General features: G+C 47.7%; 1 protein-coding gene across 1 annotated transcript in view; it reads right to left on the reverse strand.

Annotated features, from left to right (window-relative positions):
• LOC102104421 (heparan sulfate glucosamine 3-O-sulfotransferase 3B1) overlaps window positions 1–7,936 on the reverse strand; it is a 30,146-nt gene extending 22,210 nt beyond the window's left edge. Inside the window, exon 1 of the mRNA XM_014259692.2 lies at window positions 7,358–7,936. Coding sequence (XP_014115167.1) covers window positions 7,358–7,800 — 443 coding nt within the window. The 5' untranslated portion in view covers window positions 7,801–7,936. The remainder of the gene's footprint in view (window positions 1–7,357) is intronic.
• Between the last annotated feature and the right edge of the window lie 12,812 nt (window positions 7,937–20,748).

Raw genomic sequence — 20,748 nt, forward strand, 5'->3', positions numbered from 1 at the left:
AAAGCTTGTCAAGCTGCTTTACTGAAGTTAAGAATTGTAATGGACTTTGTGTTCTGTGGGGATGTGTTCTGCACATTCACATGGATATATGCTGAGGGTCTGATCTAGGAGCCCTTTGCTAAGCAGGGTTCTGGACTGCATTCCACACAGTCATATCGGGGACCTGGTTCAGCCTCTGTCACCACACACTGCTGAGGACTCATCTCCTCATCAGAGCCAACCTCCCACATGAAAAAGTGTATTTTTTAAAGGGAATTGGTGTAGCAGAATACAGTCATACTCAGTACTGTTAGACCATGTTTGTGGCAATGCAATTTGGCCTTGTGCTCACTCTTAGGAAGGATCTATCAAATGTGCACATCCAGCTGTAATGCTGTACATTGGCATATAAAATGAAAGCCCCCACACAGTAATTCTCTCTTTATTCTGGAAGAGCTGCCTGCTGCACTGACAGGAATGCAAAGTCTGTGCCAGTTCCAGGGAAAGGTTACAACTGCTCACTTTTACTACAAACCAGCCACCTTGTGGATTCGCAGAAATCCCCAGCAGCACCAGCAGAGAAGACTGGCCAAATTTCAATTTTGACTTGTGGAATTTTATCAGTACAACACTCACAAGAAGACCAGGACAAGGGAGGATGACACCCACCAGCACAGGGATAGCAAAGCCAGGCTCTATGTGTGATACTGTACAAGACACATCAAGGGCAAGGTCAGTCAGCCATGCAGCTCTGCATCCCAGACAGGCTGCAAATTAAACTCTGTGTCAGACCTGCTGCCAAAGAGAGACATGACTCCCTTGATGCCAGGGCTAGGTCACAGCATCCCTCTGTACAGATGTTCTTCCTCCCTCCCTTTTCTGTAAGGAGGGGAGAAAACAAAATTGCTTTGCTTTCGAAGCAGGCTAGTTCCAGGGTGTTTCCAAGGAGGTTAACGTAGATGTAAAGCATTTAGAAGAACCTGGAATTATTTTTCTCTAAATAAAGCTTCCCTAGCCACCATGTGGCAGGGAACTGCCATGCTCACATATCTTGATGGAAAAATTTTTAAAATTGAATTACCCATTTACCAGAAATCAGTGTGAGATCTGCCAGAAGCACCTGTACACCTATTTTCCTCTAACATTCCCACCAACATCATCTAAAATCCTAAACACACAAGTTTCTGGTCTTCTCTGAATGATTCCTGTGGCCACAGGGCCAGGAAGACAGGTCAGGCAGCCAAGCAAGCCAGCTCACAGCTCCCAAAACTCCCTCCTCACCTCTGGACCCTCCCAGTACAAGGGCACCACATGCTAAATCATCATCACTGAGTTCATTTTCCTCCTCCTTCGGTGCTATTCCTAAGAGGAAAACCACTATGGGAAATGCTCAAGCCAGCATGGCACCAGGAGAGATTGTCCCCATTGGATCACGATTATGAAGGAACTAAGGTACACTGCACATCCCAGCCAAGTAGACCATGCTCTCCCTAGATGGAGACAGAGGGACTGTGCTCCTGACCCCCATTTCTTCCCCTCAACTGACCCATGGCACAATGTGATGCCCTTCCTCATTTGTCTCTGCACCCCTTCTCACCTCCTTCAGACTGGGAGAAACTCCCTGATGGCAAAGTTACACCACCACAAATGCCTGTCCTGAATTCCCCCCACCTTTCCTCCAAGCCTGCTGATAATCAGTATCTTTCATCACAGGACCCCTGGTTTCCATTAAGAAAGCTAAGGTCCATTTACTCTGTTGCCTTCTGTCTGCTGTTGGGCTGAGCACCTTTAGAAAGCACATGGTGTTTCTTGCAAGCTAATTAAAGACACAGCAAGCTGCTGAAAGACCTGGAATTGCAACAGTTAGGGCAAGACCCGATAGAGTCAGCAGCAGCAAGTCAGAACCCAGCACAGCACTTAGTCATTTCCCACAAACCAAGGAAGAAGCCTCTCCAGCCCATCCTCACACACCACATGGGGACAACAGGTAGTAGCTGATAGCCTCTGACCCACCATTTATGCCACTGAGACACTGTGCCCCACTATTTGTTGTTCTTTGAACCCATAGGTTACCCATCCCACATGGCCCTGGCCCATTCATTATCACCTGAACCCATTGGTCACCCATGGTCACACCACCAGGAAGCATGAATCCCGCGTTGAACGATCACTAAATTAGACTTCTTCCAAGTTGGGATGGGTAAATAGCCCCAAACCCAGACTCAAGTGAACAGAGCAGCTCAACAAGAGAGGCCCAAATACAGGACATTCCTATCATCAGATAGATTGCAAATACACCTCCAAAGAACAGGGGTTTGGGTAGAGTTTCTATAGCCACTGCGCCCAGAGCTTGCTGGATGCTTTTAAAAACAAAGCCTTGCCTGGAAGTGCCTTGAGATATCCAACACTTGCTGTGTGTTACAGACACCTGCCATGGCCCACTTGAAAAGAAAAAAAATAATAAATCCCAAACCCAGAGCTGAGCCCATGGGTTTTCATTCCCATCATTTTCATGCCACGGAGCACAATGCTCCCAGCAGGCCACACGGTCTTGCGCTAACACGGTTAGCCAGGCAGATCCACCATCCTCATCCGTCACCCCCAATGCTTGGTCAACTTTGAAAAGTTCAGCAGCTCAACAGGTGAGGCTATGAAACCTGATCACAACAGACAATGTCATTCCCCCCAGAGTCGTGCTGGGAAGAACTTGTCACGTGCGTCATATCGGGCAACATGCTTGAAACAGAGCAGTGCACTGAAACCCCAGCAACACGAATAATCTTTGCCATCTGTTTGAACAACTCAACCCTCCTCAGATCTAAAGGAATGATCCCATGCAAACACAAGGGCCTTGCTGACTGATTATAGCAGCCCAGCCCTTCTTTTTGGGGGCCATTTTCCTCCCAGTGTTACACAGCAGTTCTGGAAGTGTAGGGAGCCACTGCAGTGGCCAAGGGGGCACTCAACTCCATGCACATTCTGAGGGGACCATTAAAAGTCCCCACTTGCTTAAGTACAACACAATGCAAGGTCAAGAGTTGAGTTTTAATTTTTTTTTTCACATCAAGAAAAGTAAATACCAAAATCATTTAGCAAAACCTTCCCAGAGAACACAACTGTCCTTTAGGATATGTTTGTTCTGACCCAGCACAACTCATGGGAATACAGTGGAGGAACCTGTCTTTGCTCAGATGCAGTCATTTGCACCCAAATTCCAGTTGGGAGTATCAGGACTGCTCCCAAACTTCCTGGGGCAAATAAACCATGTAACAGTTGGTAGAAACCAACCACAGTTCTTTCTGCGCTGCCAGGTCCATGCCTCACCGGGAAAGCAATTAAGCAGGAGGTATAAAACCTTCACTAAAGCTGAGCTTATAGAGAATGGCCAAACACAAGGGCAAAATCCTGCCTTGCTCAAGATTCAGTTCATCAGGGCTTTCACCCCAAATTTGACCGTAATTTCCTTTTTCTTCCCTTGCTCCCAGCCTGGCTGATTGTAAGCACCAGCTTGTACCCCCACACATTCCTTGGGGGAAAAAAAGGAGGCTTATGGGGAAAAATAAGAAAAAAAAATAAGGAAGTTTCTCCCAATTCAGGAATTGCTGACAAGCATCACTTTGCACAAAGTTCAAGCAATTTGGGAGTCTAAGAAATGCATATTTGAAATAGCTTATCACACACCACCAGACCACAGGGCATGATCTTGCTGATACAAATCACCCATTCTCAGCAAGGAGAATGAACTAAGGCAACTTAGGAGTAGTGGGAAGACAAAGCACCAGCATTTTAAGAATATTCCATAAGAGAAAAGAAGAAAAAATGACAAGAGGTTTCCCTGGTGCTAGAGGCAGAGGAGATCAGCCTAGTCCTGCTGTTGCAGTTACAGCCGGCACAGCCACGGCACAGGGGCTCCTAGCAGAGAGCTGCAGACTTGAAATATAAATCAGTGACATTGAGTAGGGCTGGCAATGCCCAGCCCAAGGCAGGAGGGACTAGGCATTACAGCCCACTGGGCTGAAAATAATAATAAAAAAAGGAACAACCCAAAGCATGTAACACTAATGACAATCATTTTCTTACATTAATTATAAGACAACAGGCTTTCAAGTGCCTAGGATATTTCAAAATGCATCATTGCATTTGCTCAATCAAATGAAGAAAATAAAAGAAATTCAACAACTGATTTTCTAGGCTTACAAGAAGCATTTCTTTCCTCCCCACCAAGCTCTACAGTAAACCCCAGAGAGAACAACATCCCTACAGACCACTCAGCCAGACACAGGCTGTGGAGCTGAACTCCCTACTGCCACAAAGAGAGAGCTTCTCTACTATCCAAAAATTCAAGGCACTTCATAAAATTAGTTTGTAATAGTGGCTGGATCCCATTTATCCTCTGTCATGGTATGTATTTTCAGTAGAAGCAGTTAACATACTGTATTCATTATTAGGGTGGGGGGGAAAAATCCTGCAATGTGCCTACATAAGTTATTTCCATTAAATTTTAGTTACCTCACTATTGATAAGAAGCATTTAATTTTTCCTGTTTTCCCTCTGCTTCTCAGGAATGATACTTGGCACCACTTGATGGTGTTCTGCATTCCACACTACAGCAACAAACCAACATATTTCATTTCACTTGACAGAAAATGGAGCAAGTTTGTGTTCCCTCCTTCTAAAATTATTTTCAATAGATGAAAACTTCAGACAGAAATAAGTAGTTAAACAGGATTAATCAGAGTCGCCTCCAAAAATAAGAATTCATCAAGCTAAACAAGTAAATTTGATGCCTCTGTATCTTGAAAATCTGAAAAAAGAGATTTTGGATGGTAGGAACAACTTAAACAAAAACTCCTAACAAATACAAACAAATTTAGCCAGTTAGCTAAAACACAGTTCAAATGAGACACGAGTCAAAAATTCCATCTTCATCTTTTCAAACCTAGCCAATTGGATTTACACTGCACTCTGGGTGCTGAGGACACAGTAACTCCCCTAGTTCCAAAGTTCAGCTGATTTGAGCAAAAACATCTGAAAAATAGAGATGAGGCTTGCCCAGCTCACTGTGTGATGCTGACACCATGCACCTTTCATAGCATCATTAATCCTGTACTGAACTGTACTGAACCAGTAACAAGAAAATATAAACACATCTCCTTATTAATACTAAGATAATAAATAAAAGCCTCATTTATGTCTGGGAGAAATAAACATTTTCTTGAGAAGTACTGAGAAGCCAAGATTCATTGAAATCAGCAAGAGCTTGGAGTTACTACTGTATAGGATCTGACTTCCAATGACAAAATTTATAGGAACAAACTTTTGCATTTAATTCTAATTAAGTTAGAAATAATGCACAATATATAACAACTTGTCTGGTTTTCATCTTCCCCAAAGTATTCTGCATTATTTAGTCCCCTTTAACTGACCTAGGTCTGAATCCCACAGACAACCAGACACACTCACATCTTCGGGATGAAACACACACGACTGATTCCAAGACTTCCAGCATAACTTACTCTTGCTGCTTAAGAGCATCACCATCCAGACCTCAAGATTTATCAGATTTCAGCTAAAACAGCCCCTTTGCAAAGATACTAATGAAAAACTACAGTGTATTTGCAGGGACAGGGCCCGCACTGCTTAAAATTCAGCAGCTGATAAGGTAAAGCCTTAGGAAGTTAAACACAACTTTGATACCTGTTCTCCAAATTTAAAAATAATGTGTATCCTTTAAATATTGGCTTTCACCCACTACATTTGGGATAACAAATGAACTCAATCATAAGCATTATTCTCTCCTTCTCCCCTCCACCTCCTACTTGTAAAAGATTAATCAACCATTTTATGGTCTAATTTAGGTGCCTAATTAAAAACAGAGTTCAACACATACAACACCATTTTGCTAATAAATCCTGACAGGTTTTCTGCTCTGTTATATGCAAGTTCTCCTTCAAAATGCGAGATGAATACTTTTTAAAACTCAGTTGAATTTACAAAGGTTTCATTTGGGCTGCTGTGGGATAACACACCACATCCTACACCGAAACGACAGAATTTCTTAAAACGAAACAGCTTTCAAAAATTACTTCCTCCTCATCAGATCTTATCCTGCACTCATTTCACTAACTGTGAGGGATGGCAACATTAAAAAAAGAGACATAAACCTAATTGGACTTGCCTGGTGGGAGTTTCAAGACTACAAAGAGGTTACAATTCGTAACTTCACAGCTGCCATCTAGCTTCAAAGTTTCCATCTCTGCTCCTTTAGCATTCCTGTAAACACTCAGTAGAAAAACATATTCAAAGTACTCCTGATAAGGAACTTCAATCGGAAAAGGCCGGGAAAGGCACCGAAACCGGAGTCGCCCCTCGCTCGGTGTCCGATCGCTCTTCTCCTCCGCACCCACCGCCGCCCGCTCCGCCGAGCCCACCCGCACGCAGACATCCCGGACCGGGCTGCTCCTCGCAAAAAACACTTAGAATTACAACCATCCTTACAAGATGCTAGCCAGAAATTTATAATTTTCTCCCAATCCAAAGGGTTCATCCCGTTCCCGACGCGCCCGTTTCCCACTACACCCCACACCGCTCCCGCCGTCCAGCGCCGGGCTGGCGATCGCGACCTCGGGCAATCGATCAGCTCCAGAGATGAGTACGGGGTAGGAGAAAGTTAACGGAGACTAAACGCAGGGAGCGAATGAGGAAGTTTTAGCTGAAACTGCCGCCTGCCAGTCCCAGGCAGCGCTACAGGAACGGGTCAAACCCTCTCCAAAAGTGTCAAAAAATTCCCAAACGGGTAAACCCTCCCCACCTCGCCTCCCCCATACAGAAAAGGGGAAAAAAGATAACGTGTCAAATCCCACTCCAATGGTTTAAAAAAAAAACAAACCAAACGGGTCAAAATACCCGCAAACGTGCGGTCGTTGAGTGCACCGCCCGCCAGCCGATGCAGACCCGGGAGACACACCAGTCATCCCGCAGCTGCACCTTGAGCTGGAGCAAAAATACTCTCCAGCAAAAGACCTGGAAGCACAGCGAAATAAGAGTGTTTCAAATTATTAAATTAATATTTAATCTTTATACAGAGATTAAATACGGTTTGGCTAGCGGAAAACCTGCAGACGCCCCGCCGCCGCCTGGGCTAACGGGGACCGCAAGTTGTGCTCTGGGTTTATTGTATTTTTAGGGGTTGCTTTTTCGGGGGTAAGCATTTAGTGGAATCATAGCTAAACTCATCGCCCCTGGCGCTCCCCAACCTGCTGCTCCGGAGCCCGAGACGGCCGCATCCCCGCACCGGGACGGCGAGCGCAGGACGGCGGGGACACCGCTCAGCCCCGTCCCGCCGCGGGGCCGCTGCCCGCCCTGGCCCGGCCCGTACCTGTACCAGGCGAGTCCCCGCTCGTAGTTGCGGTCGAAGAAGTGAGGCTCGGCCCCGACGGCGCGTACGTCGGGGTGCACCCGTAGGAACTCCAGCAGCGCCCGCGTCCCCCCCTTCTTCACGCCGATGATGATGGCCTGCGGCAGCCGCTTGGTACCGGAGCCGTTAAAGAAGCTGGAGATGGGGCTGCCGGCGTCGGGAGCTGCCCGCTGCTCCTCCAGGCTGCTCTCCTCGCCCGGCTCTCCCGGCAGCAGCGGGAACAGCGGTGGGGCGACGCGGGGCGGTGCGGGTGACCCGCGGGTCGTTAGCCCGGCGCAGGAGCCGGCGCACGAGTAGAACATATAGAGCCAGAGGAAGAGCATGATGAAGAGCAGCAGTAGCCTCCGCCTCAGCGGCGGCAACGCAACGGGGACATCGAGGCAGCGGTTCAAGCGCTGCCCCATGTGCCCGCGGGCGGACCGGGAAGCATGGCTGGAGCCCGCCCGGCTCGGCTCGGCTCTGCCCGGCGCCTCATGGGCACCCGCGGAGCCTCAGCACGGCCCCATCGCCGCCGCCCGCCCAGCGCCGTCTCCCGCCGCCGGCAGCGCAGGCAGAGGCAGCGGCGGGGCGGGGCGCGAGCCCGGGGGACGGGCGGAGCCCTCAGCCAATCACAGCCGAGGGTTCTCGCATAATAAGGAGGGGCGGGGCGAAGATAGCATAGGACGCGCTTATTGGCTGATGGCGGGGGCGTGGCCCCGTCGGGGCGGGGCCTCGTCGCCCGCCGTCGTGGCGAGGTTGCCGCGGGCCCGCTGGGCACTCCCGGGGCCGCTCCCGTAGGGGTCCGGGGGCTGCAAATCCGCTGCCATGCAGGGGTGTCCCGTGCCTTGTGCCCCCACGGCTGCAGGGAATCGCCAGCTGGGGGTCAGGCACTGGAGGCATTATGGTGTTGGGGGCATGTCGCTCCTTTCTCCTCCTTACCCCCAAACATTAGGATAGCAAGGTTTCCAGGGAGACTTTATTGTGGTCTTTTAGTACCTAAGGGGGGGGTTATAAAAAAGGTGGGGACAAACCGTTTACCACAGTCAAGGGATAATGGTTTTAAACTGACAGGGGGAAGGGTTAGATTAGATATTAGGGAGAATTTTTTTTACAACGAGGGTGATAGAACACTTGCTGAAGTTGCCCAGAAAAGCTGTGGATGGCCCATCCTTGGAAACATTCAAGGCCAGGGTGGAAGGGGCTTGGAGCAACCTGGTCCAGCAGAAGATGTCCCCACCTATGGTAGGGGCTGGGCTATGTGACCTTTAATGGTCCCTTCCAGCACAAACTATTCTGTGATACTATGATTTGCCTATTCTTTTGATGAGTTGGCTTTTCAACCAGCTGCACTTTCTGTCATGCTGTATTTTCTGAAATTCATGCCTGTGAAAATTCCTGGTGAGATTTGCCATAGTCCACATTATGGGAGTAACACAGAAACCGAAGCCAGCAGAACAGGTCCTGAAAGGCAAACTAAGAGCATCTGTCTGAGGAGATACTTCCCGCAATACCATTAGCTGTGGGACCCTCCTTTCCAGAATCAGAACACTCTGGCATTCTCCAAGTATGGGGGTTTTGCACATTCCATAGAAGTGCTTTAGCCAGTATTCTCACAGCAATCACACAGCTTACAGCTCCAATGCATTTGTGCAGCTTTTCTATCATGTTTTTATTAAAAGATTCATAAACATTTGTACAGACTTTGCTGTTTTCAGAGCACTTAGAGTAAGGTTTTGCTGAAACCTCTTTATTTTATTTTTAAATTCTCTCCCAAACAAGAGAAGAATCTTTTCATCATGAAGATCCTTTATTTTATGTGTCAGAAGCAGCAGTATTATCCTGACTTATTCATATAATCAAGTGTACATCAATTCCTGAATTGTTGTGCAAAAGTGAACTGTTTCCATCACACTGGCTGTGGTGTGAGAATCTTGTAAAATAATCTGAAACTACAAACTGGAGTTTACAAACTAATTAAACCAAGCAGATTGAAGAGGAGAAATAAGATCCTGAGAGGTGTATGACTTTCTAAAAGCTGCTCAGTGGGTTAATGCAGAGCTTGGGCCACCCAAATCTCCATCAGTACCAGTGTCATTCATCCTCATTCTCCCCAGGACCAGGTATTTGCAAAGCAGATTTTTGGGATGACACAAGGAGAACTTTTGTACTTCAGCTACATCGTCAACAGCAAACAATTCCAATGTTTCTCTGCAGTGAGATAAAATAGGTGGCACTGCTGGGCTCTGTGGTATGAAGGGTGATGCCAAACCAAGCAGAGATGGAGGTGCCAAGCTGTGGCAGGAGGAAGGAGGAATTGCTTTTCAGTTTCCCTCTGTGTGCTGGCAAAGCTCTGCCAGCTGGCCCAGGTGGGTAATTATGAAGGGAATTAAAGAGGACAGTTCCCAGCAATGCATGAATCACAGCTGTGGACAGCCATCATTCCATGCGTGCCTCTCCTGCACCCAGGTTTACTCACCTCTGCATTTGGTGTTTCGTACAATTTCAAATAGAAAATCTGCTGCTTCCACACATGGGTTGCTCCACTGCACATTCCCACACACATAAGCTAACAGGGAAACCATTCAGATGGAATAATTCTCCTTGTTCCTTACATCCCCCAGCACCAGCCAGGATAACGTCAACAAAATGTCACAGAAAATTGGTTTAAGCCTTAAATATTTGTCAGCTGTAGCTTGTAAAAGTTGGATTGGCTTTTTAAGAAAAATAGCCCCAAGACAGGTTTTACTGGAATTGTATCTTCAACAGTTGGATGTCAGGAGTTTTCCCCCTGGGAACTGCAAATGGGTAAGTGATCGGAAAGAGCATCCATGCAGAGGTACATCAGGAGGAGGGCTGGGCTCTGCCTGGAACACAGAGTGTGGGTGAGAGAGGTTTTGTCCACTGGGTTGGGAGCCAGTTGTGGCTCTACCCTCCAGACTGACCCACTGCCTGCAGCAGGAGCCTGCCTGCTGCTTGGCAGAACACAGGTCACCTCCACTCCTGCTGCCATCTCAAGAGCAGGGCTCCAGCTAGACTCAACACTTGCTTCTGCCTCCTGGAATTTGCTTAACATGCCTCAGGCAGCAGTTGTGGCAGAAGCATGTGTGCTGTGGCCACAGATGGGGGCATAGGGCAAGAAAAATTTTGAAGAGAGTTAGAAAGGAATGGGCACAACCAAAAATTCACAGCTGGGTTTGCTCCGTGCCCTAGAATCAGAGTGGTGGTTGTCTTGCTGGCTGGTTAATCAATAACTAATTGAGCTGCATCAGTACAGTTTCCATATCCTATTTCTCGACGATTATTGATTAGACAGGTGGCACTGAGAAGGTGCAGCTCCTGACGAGGGTAGCACTTACTGGAGCACTGTTGAGATGGGCCTGGAGAGTGCCCAGCTCTGTAAAATGCACTTGTTAAACCAGGGCAGAAAGCAGAGAACCCATCAGGCCTTCAAACCAAGATGATGGCTGCCCAGAGAAGCTGTGGATATCCCAGTCCTGGAAGTGTTCAAGGCTGGACGGGGCTTGGAGCAACCTGGTCTAGTGGAAGATGTCCCTGCCCATGGCAGGGGGCTGGAATGAGATGATCTTTAATGTCTTTTCCAGTCCAAACTGTTCTGTGATTCTGTGATCAAATCCACAGTGATGAGAGAGGAAGGGTGAGGTCTGTTGGCTTACCTAACCAACATCCACCCTGGGGGATTCTTCCCAGGCCATGTGTCCTACAGATACAGCCATGTTCTTTCCAGCATTTTCCTAGAGTCTGACACAAGGAAGCAGATTCCAGCACTTCTCCTGTCCTGACTGGATACTGAGTTTCACCCTGTTGCTTTACCTCTTCCCAGTCAGAAAATCTGTATGTCCTTGTAGCAAATATTATTTTTCTAATACTGAAGAGGCCATTTCTGAAATGCTCTGGAATGCTCCTTCTTCTGAAAGATTGAAGGTGTCACACACTTCAGAGTTCTGCAGGAACAAGCCCTGATGATGTGATAAACAGGAGCAGGTACCCAAAATCAAGTCAGTGTGTTCTTGGTCCTAATCCATACAGGGTGCAGTTTTCCTTACATGGTTAAAGTTCTGTTTTGAGAAAAGAAGTTCACCATTTCATGATGCTAATCAAGTGCATGATCATGGGAAAATAAGACATTCTAGACCATGTAACCCTGGCGTGCTCTGCTGTACAGTGACCTGGCCAGGGAGGAGTGACCAGCAAACACCACCCCCTTTTTGGGAACACACAGCACCCAGGACACTGAGGTGCAGGGCTTTGGTATGAGACTTCTACATTCCTCATCCATCCTTATGTATCTATAATGGGATTTTGTCCTTATTGCAATACTCTGAGATGTTCCTCAGTCACAGAACCATCTCAGCCCTCTCCCTCTTGCAGAGTCCCAGGAAGAGAAGTCCTGCACTTCTTTATTCCACTTTTTCCCACACTAGTAAATCCTTATTGCTGTCTCCTCCCTACGCCTCTGCCACACACGTTCCGTGCAGTGCACCCTGTGCTGTTACAGAGCACACAGGAGCTGAGGATCACTGATGGATAAATCTTGTGTGTCTGTCAACAGCCTTCTCTCCACCACTGCACACATCTGCTGGACTTATCCTAACATCACAATAGTGACGTAAGAACTGGGGGGAAGGCATGAGGCCATTTGGGATTTTGTCCTGAAAAACACATGTGCTTTAACACATAGAGGCACAGTTTGCAGTGAGTGTTCTTGGATCAGGATTTCTGGACCAGCAGGCAGTGGCCATCCCAGCTGGGGGAGACAGGCCATAGGGTGACTGTGGGTACTATCACTGGGACTCAAAACAGCTCAGCCACTGGCAAGGCAGGTGCCCAGGGCTTTATGCAACCCCTCTGCACCCAAGTCCAAGCTCCACATAATGCCTTAGAGCCCTCAACTTTGGCTTTGTAACATCCTAGGGAGACCCCAGAGACATTGTTGCCTCTCACAGTGTCCCGCTGTGTTGTCCTGGGCATGGTCCCACCAGGGCCATGGGCAGCACTGCTCTATAGCAGTGTAAGAGATCTTGTTTCTCTTAACCTGAAACCATTTCCTTTCCCTCACTGCCCTTCCTCCCCTTGCTCCCTAATTTGTCCCTAGGGTTTTAATATCTATTTCTCCAAGTGCCACGAGCCAAATTTACTGCTCGCATAACTGCACTGACTTCAATGGAGAAGAGTGTTTAGGGTGCTCCAAGGAGGCATAAGTAGGAGTGATGTGGTAGAACTGAGTAAAGGAAAATATAGTCTGACTGCCAAAAAGAGTTTCCTACCAGTGAAATCTATAGACTGTGGAAGTTTCCCATGGGAACGGGCAGAAACCAAGTTGCTGAAGTCATTTTACCAGCACGAGAGAATAGGAAATCAGCCCAGTAACTGGCCAGAAGGAAAGGAGAGATGACATAATGCTACTTCTCCATCTCTAATTTCTGTGGCTGCATTGCTTTGTCTATGAAATTATTTTAACACAACTGGATTTCTCCTTTTGGGTGATGATGGCACTTGCTGCTTTGGAGAAGTTTCAATTCCTCTGCCCTGGATTAAATTCTGCCCTGGATTAAAGCAATACCCACTGCAGCTCCCATTAGTCTTCCTCTTATTTCTGCTGCCTGCAAACCTCTTCTGGGATGGATCTTCTCAGGCTTCTTCCCTGACTTACCTGAACCTCTGGCTCCAGTCCTGTACTTACAGAGCTATATAGAGTGGACCAGCCATTGGGAATAGTGGTAGGGCTCATCCAAACCAGCAATGTCATGTGGGGCTATGGAAGGTACCAGACATGGAAGTGTAACTCACTGGCAAGCAGGAGAAAACCCACAGATGGAAATTTTCCTGCCTTCAGGGATTCTTCAGGTAGATTCCTTGCAGATAATTTGCTGGAAAATCATAAAGGAATGATTTTCAACACTACATATTTTCATCATTCTGTATTTTCATCACAAAGGAATGATTTTCATCAAGGCATGTAGGGAAATGATGTTTTCCCTGGTGACCTCTGGCTCTGGTAACCCCTGCATGCCTAATTTGGGCTCCATGGATAAAACCAGGGCTGCAGATGCAGTGGTCATGCCCTGCAACCCAGTGGCTTTGGCAACCTCTTGCCCATGGAACTTTCTGTCTTTATGAATGACTTAACATTTGCTCACTGTCTCAACAAAGCTCTAGTGTGATCAACCTCCTACCTCACACAGTTCCCAGATAATTACAGATTAGAACCAGCTAATTTTTATTTTTGTAAAGCTGTCAGAGATCTATGTTTGTTATTATTGTCTCCTAGGTTGCCAGTTGCATAAATACATATGTAAAACCCACTTTGATCTCTAAGTATAATGACACAGATTTATCAAATGTTTGCCTTTTTCTGTCGCTTTGAAAAGGCTGATTTATGGAGTGCAGTGCCTACCTCCCTTCCTCTCTTGAAATATGAAGCGTTTGTGATCAGCGAAGGTAATATTTAATATCTTGCCAAGAATCCTTTGCACTTCCTAACAAATGAACTACAGCCTAACCAAATGGTTCACATCTGTTTAGCCTCTTCTTTTTAACTAAACAAATTAGCATTAGAATACCTGGGAGGAACACAAGGTCCCTTTCTAGATGACAGAACACAGACAATTATTAGCAAGGGGAGTAACTGTATTGAAAGGAGCAGGCAAGGACCTAGCAGATGTTTTCACATCTCCTGCAGTGTCCATGAATGACCTGCACCACAGTGGACACACTGCCATGGCCTTTTGAAGTGGATGAGGAGTCCATTCACAGTCGCCTTCTGAATGAAATTAAAGGCACCAGCCCCAGTGAGTTAAGTGTTCCATTTAAACCACTTCCAGAAAAGAAAGGTTTTGCTGGAGGGGGGAGGGGGTGGGGTGGTTTCCCCCATAAATGGCTAAAAGAAAGAGCATCACCCCACTTCTCCCCACCCACAGGCTCAGGATGCTCAGGAGCCAACAACTCCATTTTTTTTTCTGTTTTCATTAGTGCTTTCTCATCCCAAGAGCATCAAAAAACCCAGCCTCATCACCCTTCCTCGCTGGGAAATAAGGTGTGATGGGTTATTTGGGGTTTAGAATGCAAGACCCCAATGAACATCTGTAGCATATAGCTGGGATTATTACAGCCTCCTACAGTCTGCACATGGGCACTTACAAGCTCACACCCCTCCAACCACATGCTGCTTTTCAAGCACCCTTATTCCCACGGGGGTCCCAAACACCTTTTAATCAGAGGTTCAGGAGAGGCTCTGGGGTGGAGGCGGGACAGGACGGGGTGAGAAGGGCTCTCCACTGAGCACTCAGTTAATTGGATTCATCACTGGAGGAGGTAGCCAAAGGAAACACGTGTTATTAGGGCTAATACTTAGCTTTTATTGTAAATGTTTTGAAAAAGAAAACATTCTAAAGCTTCACAGAGATACTGCTATTAATATATCATCCAAATAACAAGTGATTAAAACCAACAACAGCTACTATGAAAATGTGGCTTTGCAGCACTGGACTGCATGGGATGGAGCCAGGAAAATCATTATGAACAGACCAGCGGGGTGCAATTATAAATAAAAACAGCTCTGCAAAGGCTACAAAAGCAGCAATAATCAGCCTGGTCTGTGCTTTAGCGAGGGCTACAGACATCACAGAAGGTGCTATTTATTACCAGAGCCAGGGGACACCGCTGGATGAAGGGATGCAACTTCGGGAGAAGTCAACAGAGGGAGTTGCCGCCACCGCGGCCAAGCGCTACTGGGTCCGCACGTCCCGGCAGCTGCGCGGAGCAATCCCTGTCCCTCTGTCCCTCTGTCCCTCTGTCCCTCTGTCCCTCCGGCCGTCTGTCCAGCGCGGCCGTCCTGCAGCCCCCACCGTGACAAAGGCGCACAGGCGGCGCCGGGCCGTCCCCAGAGCTCTGAGCTGGGCAGTCCGACGGCGGATCTGGCACGGCCACGGCTCCAGAGACAGACCCCCGCAAGGCTCAGGTTTGCAGGTACCTCGTTCAGCTGCACCTCTTCCAGCCTGGTGGCTTCTCACCTCACCCACGGAGCAAGCCCTGCAGGAAGCCTGGCGATGCTGCTCCCGGCAGGAGAGTGGGACGCAGCGCTGGGTGACTCCAGGTGACCAGAGCTGCCGTGCAGCAGTGACACCACAGAAGACAGATCCCCTCCTACCCCAAAACAAAAGCATTTGTCATCAACTGGCAGCCCTGGAGGCACTGCCTGGCCTGGCCAAGGTCCACTGGGCCCCAGAGGGGGGTGTAGGACCGACCTACACCCTGTGCAGGGCTCTGAGTTGCACAGGGAAGAGATGGCATGGGAACATCTGCCTGCAGATGCTTCCACTACACTCTTCCCAATGCTCATTTTTGAGATGAGGAGGGTTAATCAGCCTCAATCCCAACATACTGAAAGCTCCTGCCAGTCCTTGCTCCCACTGAAAGCCAAGCACAATGTAAGAACCAGGCCAGAGCAATCAGATGAGGGAGAAGGGAACTAAATAATACTCCTTTCTGCTGCTGGGTGACTACGTGTCCCCAGCCATCCTGCTTCACCTTAGCATGCCTGAATTTCCCTTCAGTGCTGCTGGGAGTGCTTCAGTGTGGGGATGGCCTTGGCAGCTCTGCAGCACAAATATCCATCCAAACCTTGGAATTCAGCTGATAAACTCAGGCTGTTCCTTTCCCCAGTCTGGATGCAGTCCAGCAGCTCCCCTGGAAGCACTGAGGAAATGCCTTAATTACTTTATTTGCATCTCTGTTTCAACTTTAATTTGATGCAGTGTTTCCTCTCCATGGCAAAAATAACCAAAAAAACCCCAACAAAACAAAACAAACAAAAAACCCCAATCAAACAAAAAACCCCAAACAATCCAACAACAAACAAATAAACCCAAACCAAAATAAAAAAACAACAAACAAAAATCCCAAGTATCTTCCAGCCTTTCCCAGCAGAAAAAATCTTGATCTTTCTCCTTGAGTAAAAAAACAAAAGATGAGTCTCTGAGCCAGACACTTCTTTGCAAATGAGTTTTGAGTGCTGTGTGTTCAATCCTGCACCAGAAGTAGAAGTTCAGTACTGAAGCCTGTCCTGCCAGGCTGGGAGATCCCCTGGCAGCATAGCCTGGTCTCTGTGCACCCTACCCGCAGGTATGAGTTTTTCCTTCTTCTCCCTACTTGCTTTATGGGTCAGGAAGATAGGCAAGATGTCTCCAGTTGTCCCAGTTAGGGACAGTTTGGTCAGTGAAGGAGATCAGATCCCTGCTGTTTCCAATCACCCAAGGCAATTCCCCAAATTCTGTGTTTCCCTTGAAGACCAGAGTCTGGCTACAACCACAGTTTTGAGAGGCACAGGCAATGTGTGTTACAGCACACATTCCATGCAAAAAAATGTATTAAAGGGAATCTGTAATTACAATAGAAAGTGTTAAAAGGGGAGCAGGGGGTAGAAAGGACCACAGAATGCATCTGGGACATCAAAACCAGGGGAAAAAACCTCAGCCACCAACAGCCCCAGTCCTCCAGTGTGTCCACACTCTGGAGACAGATGGAAACCTCCCTTTGGGTACCCCACTCACTCAGTGGGCAAGACTGAGTCAGGTGTCCTACAAAAATGGGAACACAGGCATGAATTCAAAGCTGCTTCAGCACCAGCGGTGAGGATCAGGCACCCTCCTTTCTAGCACCTTTTTCTGAGTCCTTGTGCTCTCCCAAAGCAAAAGGGCCATTGCAGCAACTCCTCACCAGCTCCCCAGTACAGTCCATGCCCACCCCATGCAAAGCATCTCTTAGGAAGGGTCAGCAATGCTTAAACAGGCATTTGGGAGCCACGACCTTTCAGGCACTGGGAGAAATACCCAGCACCTTCCCAAAATGGTTTAATGCACCAACCTGAGCCCGCTGCCAAATTGTCAGTTCTCGCTCCAAGGCCTGGGGACACCAGAACTGGTTAGGAGTGGTAGGAAAACCATCTCCACATTGTGGGAAAACAGCTTGTTTTGCCAACCCTGTTCTGTGAAACAGATGAACTGTCCTTTTTTGAAATACTGGAAAGTAGCCTGGGGTGCTGACCCAGGCTAGAAAATCTTCAGCGCAAACAGGTAAAGTCTGGAAGCAGAAAAGCAGAAGTGCCAGACAACGGTGCCAAACGATGGTGCCAGACTCTTCTGTGGAGCCCAGTGACAGCACAAGGAGAAGTGGCGACAAACTAAAACACAGGAAGTTCCACTTCAATACGAGAAAGAACTTATTTCCACTGAGGGTGGCAGAGCATTGGAATTCCCAGGGAGGGTGTGGAGTCTCCCTCTCTGGAGACATTCCAATCCCACCTGAACATGTTTGTCACCTGCTCTGGATGACCCTGCCTTGGCAGATCATTGGATGAGATGAGCTCCAGAGGTCCCTTCCAACCCCAGCTATTCTGGGATTCTGTAAACAGAAGGGTTCAGAAGGCAGCTCTGAAGCTCACTAGACCTCCTGTTGGAGCTGTAGAAGCCTGTAGTACTTTTATTTTAGAGGGGACTAAAAAACATCAAGGGAATCACCCAGAAGGACACAGTCTGGGGGACAGATCTCAGGGAAGGGGGGTGTCACTGATGACACCTCTGAACTCGCAACATAGTTGCAACCTTTGACTCCAAACTAATCCCACGCTGTTACAGAGATGATGAACATTGGAAGCAGACTGACTTGTCTTGGGTGAGGCCAAGAGCTGGACACATACCCCTGGGGGACAAACCCTACCCTGCAGCACTGACCTTGCCATGATGGGAAGAAGGAATTGCAGCACCAAGAGGCAAATAACTGACTCAAGGTCCCATGGGCAGCACAAGTGGCATCCTGCATCCCATGAGCCCTCACCAGGACTGGCTCTTCGCCTGGTTGAGAAATTCCATGACTCAAAATGCCACTGGGGACAGCCTGCAATGAACCATATAGAATTACCACCTCCAGCAGAGCTGCTTGTAGGAAACATTGCTGATATGTCTGTTTTAATAGCAAAGTGTTCTGTAGACACCCTGCATTTCCAAGGAAGTGGGAATATCTAATCACCTCTGGAGAGCAACCAGGACAACATGCTTTCTATCTCTAATGATGTTTCCTAACAGTATCACTGTTTCCATTCCTACTCTCCTGGGACTGTCAGAAGTGAAAAGGATGTGCATTTTGTGTAAGCCTTGAAATGCCATGGCCTGGCTGAGTGGGAACTGCTGCTGGAGCCAGGAAAGTGTGAATGTGTGACTCTGTTGGGGCAGATTATATCGGAGATTGATACAGGAAGTGAGGAAAAAAAAACCCCAGTGGGGGAAATGAGAAGGAAAGTGCTGTGAGCACAGGGATTGGGTTTCTTCACTCATGCTGGAACAAAGAGCAGAGCGTTTTGTTCCACCAGCTGCCTACCGTGCTGGGATGCCTGTTGCGCTGGGATGCCTCCCTGGCAGGGGTACCAGGATGTCTCCTCTGCTGGGGTACCACGTGCAGCTCATGCAAGGCCTGAGGCTCCTTGTGAACCTGACAGCTCAGGGCAACTCCCAGTCACATAGCTCAGCTTCCCACACCACCCTGCCAGGCCAGTGCTGTGCTCTGTGATCTGCTTAATGTCAGAGCAAAGGAGAGAGGAGGGACCCAGTCTCCCTGCAACTCCTCAAAGCTTTACGCAGCGCTCACCTTGCAGGGCTGTTCAGAACAGGCATGGGCTGACAGAGACATGAGCTGTTCCCTCCACCAACAAGAAGTACTTCCATCCCTATTTTACAGCTGGAGTGCATTTCTTCTACAGAGATCTGGAAAGAATGAAGATCTCCTGAGCCTCAGGGTTACTGTTTTATCCACAAAACCACACAAAAGATTTAAAGTCCAAATAGACAAAACCCAGCTTCATCCTCTTGAGTCACTGGTTCAGATTCCTCCATGAGCTTCAGTGCAGGTTTCTGGTGGTTCAGAGCTGCCTCCTGTGACAGCAACACTGAGATGGGACCCTCTCAGCTACCAGCAGACCCAGGGCTAGGAGGGACACAGTACACCACTATTTTTTTCACTACCACATAAAGAACAGGTATTCCATGGCTGGGGGTTGGAACAAGATGGTTTTTAAGGCTCCTTTCAAACCAAACCATTCTTTGATTCTGCAGAACCAGTTCATGGAGAGCTCCTGAGTAACCAGGATAAAGAGTGACAACCAACCATATTCTCCAAATGGGATAAGGGAAAAACAACATTGCATTTCCATGCAGGAACTGCTGTTCCAGTTTCAAGGAGCCCTCAAAGCCTGACGTTCACGCAGCCCAGCATTGAGGTCCAGAAAGCCCAGGTTTATCTCCTGTGCAAAGCACAGCAAGGCACCTCATGCACCTCACCTGCCTCTTTCCCTGCAGGATTTGGGCAGCAATATCAGCAGTGCTGGAGGGGAAGGTGGCTGGCATTAGTCCTCCCTGGAGGGTCACAGTGACCACAAACATCCTTGGGTGACAGCAGACAGCAGGATTTTTCATTTTCTGTAGTGACACCAGCAATATTGAAAAAGAGACCTGAGAGCACCTACTGCAATATCCATCTCTTGCTAAGTCTTCAGTTTAGCAAGGTGTCTATTTGCAAATCACATGTAACAGCAAAATTTCCTAAAGGCAGTAAAATGCCAGCATATGGTTTCATCCACACTTGACACATGGCCAATGTGCAGCAGAGCTGAGAACACTTTCTAGGTAAAGTGTTTCTTTTTAAGTAAGAAATTTAAATAAGGTATAATCTTATATTTAAATCCCAGATCCACTGATTCTAAAGCCATGCTTTCCCTCAAGGAGATGCTGGTGCAACCCAGTGACCTGCATTTTGCAGACACTCAGTGATGATTACAAAGCTCCTGTCCAGCCCTAAACCCTGTGAATGTTACACATTTTGCCCCAAGAAATGATGATGACTCTCTTCAGAACACAACCACAGGCATGTCCTTGAGACCTTTAATCAGAATGGAATTCCTCAGCAGCACCCGGGAATTGCTGAGAAATGAAAGGCCATCTGAAGCCTGTCTCTATAATGACTTAAGAGAAACCCACAACCCTCCTGCCTCAGCACCACTTTCTGCCTCTGGGAGGAAAATCTGTGTTTTTTTGTGAGCCATCTGCTCTTTGAAGGTTCATCTCCCATCTAAAGGTTGACCAAATTCTTTGGTTTCGCATCAAACCCTTTCCACTCACGTGATTTATTTTCAGTGTGCTGCTTGCACAATAGATCAGTATTTCACAAGCTGTTCTTACTCTTGCAGTGGTCAAAAACATTGTTACTGTGAGAAGTGACCCAAAACTACCAAATACTTTTGCAATTAGCTGAACCCAACCAGAGTTTCAACAAGAAGTGAATAGTTTAAAACAGATTTCGAGCACTCA

Source organism: Pseudopodoces humilis, chromosome 21 (assembly GCF_049639895.1).
Source record: "Pseudopodoces humilis isolate 2021_Gansu_Grassland_sample_001 chromosome 21, ASM4963989v1, whole genome shotgun sequence".
In the NCBI taxonomy this organism is placed as follows: Eukaryota; Metazoa; Chordata; class Aves; order Passeriformes; family Paridae; genus Pseudopodoces; species Pseudopodoces humilis.